Source organism: Vollenhovia emeryi, unplaced genomic scaffold (genome assembly GCF_000949405.1).
Source record: "Vollenhovia emeryi isolate VEMERY1.0 unplaced genomic scaffold, V.emery_V1.0 DF939622.1, whole genome shotgun sequence".
Lineage (NCBI taxonomy): Eukaryota > Metazoa > Arthropoda > Insecta > Hymenoptera > Formicidae > Vollenhovia > Vollenhovia emeryi.
This window is the reverse complement of record NW_011966744.1, coordinates 1-3137: the sequence shown is the minus strand read 5'-3', so window position 1 is coordinate 3137 and position 3137 is coordinate 1. Positions and strand designations below refer to the sequence as shown.

Genomic DNA, 3137 nt, shown 5'->3' with positions numbered 1-3137 from the left:
GTGGATCAAAAAGAAGGAAAGCAAGAGAGGATGATAGGTGGAATCAGGAAGGAAAGAGGAAAACAGAAAGGATGGAGAGAAGAAGGATGACGGAAAGAGGATAGAGCGGAAGAAAGAAAGAGAAACGGAAGAGGGAGGGGTATGGAGAGGGGGTGGGACGAAGGGAGGGAGGGAAAAAAGTGTGTAAGGGTCGCTCATGGCCAGGTCGCGGTAGGGGAAATGGATCGGACATGTAAAGGGTTCGGGAACGCTCCCTTAAAAAAGCGCCAATGTATTTCTTAGGAAATAAACCTATACATACATACATACATACATACATACTGTAAAATAATTAGATTCAAAGGACATTATTTCCCCAATTCGGCGTCCAATTTGTTCAAGCGGTTTATTATGTCCTCTGACTTTTCTCTTAATATTTTGCATGTAATTTTCAAATGGAAATGCAGAGACTGTATGCAACGAGAAATCATCTAATTTGTCGACAAAATAATCTATATCGTCAGTTATGTGAATGTTATTATGGAAATTGTGAGTAATAAAATTTTTATCGTACAATATTGCAGTCGATTGAACAAAATGTTTTAAAAGAGCTTTGGCAAATTGACGAAATTCAAACTCTTTACAAAGACTCGAGTTTAACAAAATTCTCATTGCAACATGAAATTCCAAAAAATGAAAATACTTCTCTTCATTGAGAATATTTTTCAGTACAATTGGCCCTACATACAAAATAAATAATCTAAATTCTGTTGCTTTCCACCGTAAAACAATGTGCAACTCTCTGGGTTTTCTTGCAAACTCTGCAGGAATAAAGCGTTGAAATTGAACAAGAAGATTTGACATTGATTCAATTTGAGCAGCCAAAAGTCTATGAGGAACGGCTCTTTTGTACCACATATGCACTATCATCGAACGCATCACCCCAAGGCATTCGAGGTGTAAATAATCTAGAACAAAATGATGAACAAAATCTAATCCAGCAATATTAGTAAGAGGGGTATCTCTACGACGAAAATGTGGATCTCTCCAGTGTAGAAAATCTTCATTAATGCGAGCAGGTCTTTCTAAATCAATAAAGATTCGTCGATTGTCTAATGTAACACCGCGAACAGTGCATCTAGTACAAGAATAAAAACCTGTATGTGATACAGTTCCCATTATGAAACTCTTTGCTGGAGCATCGCAAACAAAATAAACACCATTTAACTGTACAGTATGATTTTTAAAATGAAAACCATTTTCATAAAGAATGTTAATTTCTGAAATGAAATCATTTAAATATTCTTCTAAACTTGCAGGTTTTTCTTTCCCATAATATATACCTATAGGAAATACTTTGTTGCGTAATCGTGGAATAGATACTACAGTACATAATATTGGATACACTTGATCGGACGAGCTTTTGAATAGAGGTAATCCATCAATGTTTATTAATAACTTAAAAGAATTTGTGTTTTTAAAATATTTAGGAGCAATTTGTAGTAATTGTTTTTGTAATCCTATGTGAATATAAAAACCAGGATCAACAACCTTTTTAATTACTTTTTTTCTGTTTTTAACAATGTTCGTGCGCTGATAGGAAATCTAGCATTCAACTCATCATCGGCAAAACATTTGTGATTTTCTTTTAGGCCTTTAAGTAAATCTGAAATAGCTTCATGCGTTATATTATGCTTTAAACCCCACCCGCGAAGAAATTCAAGTACTTTCGAATTCTTAGAAACTGAACTTATGCTAGACTGAGAACTGCTTGAAGTGCTTGAATGAAATGAGTGTGAGAGAGCATTATCAGAAGAGTTGAAATTGTCAGAATAATGAGAAAGTATAGAATGAGAAGATTCACATTGAGAAAGTTCAAAATCATGAGAAGATTCAGATTGAGGGAGATTAGAATGATCAGAAAGATCTTGAAAATCAGGAAAATCTGGTATTTCATAAATAGTGCTTGCAATGGAAGCGTATTGCTGCTCAGGCGATTGATGAAACTCAATCGAAGAATCAGTTGAATCGGATTTCTCGGCATCTTCAGCATTCAATCTCCGTATTTTACTTTTCTTACAAAGCTTATGAAACGGTATATCTTTTGGCATTTTGAGTAAACTGTAAATGTATATTTACGTAAAATACAAAAACTTAAATGTACACAGCTCGTTTATAGTAATAAACTGACTGAGAGTGTGGCTGTGCTAGAACATACCTATAAGAGTAAAGTACCCTTACATACAATTTGTTACTCGGTCAAGTTTGTTACTAAATTCTTTTTCGATTTAGTTGCTCGAAAGATATACAAGTTTTCAATTTGTCTTGTTGTTTACTGCAATAAACAAACAAAGAGTACAATCACTCTGTCAGACAGTTTATTACAATAAACAACGAGCAACAAATTGAAAACTTGTATATTTTTAAGCAACTAAATTAAGAAATAATTTTGTAACAAAATTGACCGAGTAACAAATTCTGTGAAAACACCTTTACTCTTATATGAGCTTCAGCACAGCCATTCTCGTAGCCCGTTTATTGCAATAAACAACGAGCAACAAATTCAAAACTCATGTACCCTGATAGCACAACAAGTCTCAGTTATGTTGCAGTTATGTTGCAAAGACGTCCGTATTGAAACGTCTTTGCAACATAACTGGAACATAACTGAGACTTATGTGCTATCAGGGTATCCTTCGAACAATTAAATCGAGAAAGAATTTAGAACTTGTACTAAATTAGCCCACCATGCTTCATTTCTTTAGAAAAGGAACGATCAAATGTGTACGTATATTAATATGATTACTTAACCTATATCAAATTAACCACATCCCAGTGAAAAATGATTTGTCGATTGACGTCGAAACGACTTCGAATCGACATCGACACCGTCGAATTGACGTTGATTCGACATCATTTCGACGTCGATCGACGAATCATTTCTCACTGGGACGTGTACCTATACAGAAACCAATACTTACAGCGATGAGTCAAGGTACAAACGTGGCAATTAAGAGAATGTACGGTGCGACATGCCCTTGCTCGTGATGTTATGCACGCGACCGATTACGATGGCCAAATTTTTATGTTTGGACCATCTATTTCAGAGCTGTCCACGAACTGCTCATTTCGGCCGATGTTTGCGAGGTACCGCCTAT

General features: G+C 35.4%; 1 protein-coding gene across 1 annotated transcript; it reads right to left on the bottom strand.

Moving 5' to 3' along the window:
• Window positions 1-1284: 1284 nt before the first annotated feature.
• LOC105557089 lies at window positions 1285-3094 on the bottom strand. Its single transcript, XM_012004234.1, has 2 exons — window positions 2961-3094; window positions 1285-2100 (listed from the first exon to the last, which is right to left on the bottom strand). The coding sequence occupies exon 2, from the start codon at window positions 2088-2090 to the stop codon at window positions 1539-1541; it is 552 nt and encodes a 183-aa protein (XP_011859624.1). The 5' UTR covers window positions 2091-2100; window positions 2961-3094; the 3' UTR covers window positions 1285-1538.
• Window positions 3095-3137: the final 43 nt, after the last annotated feature.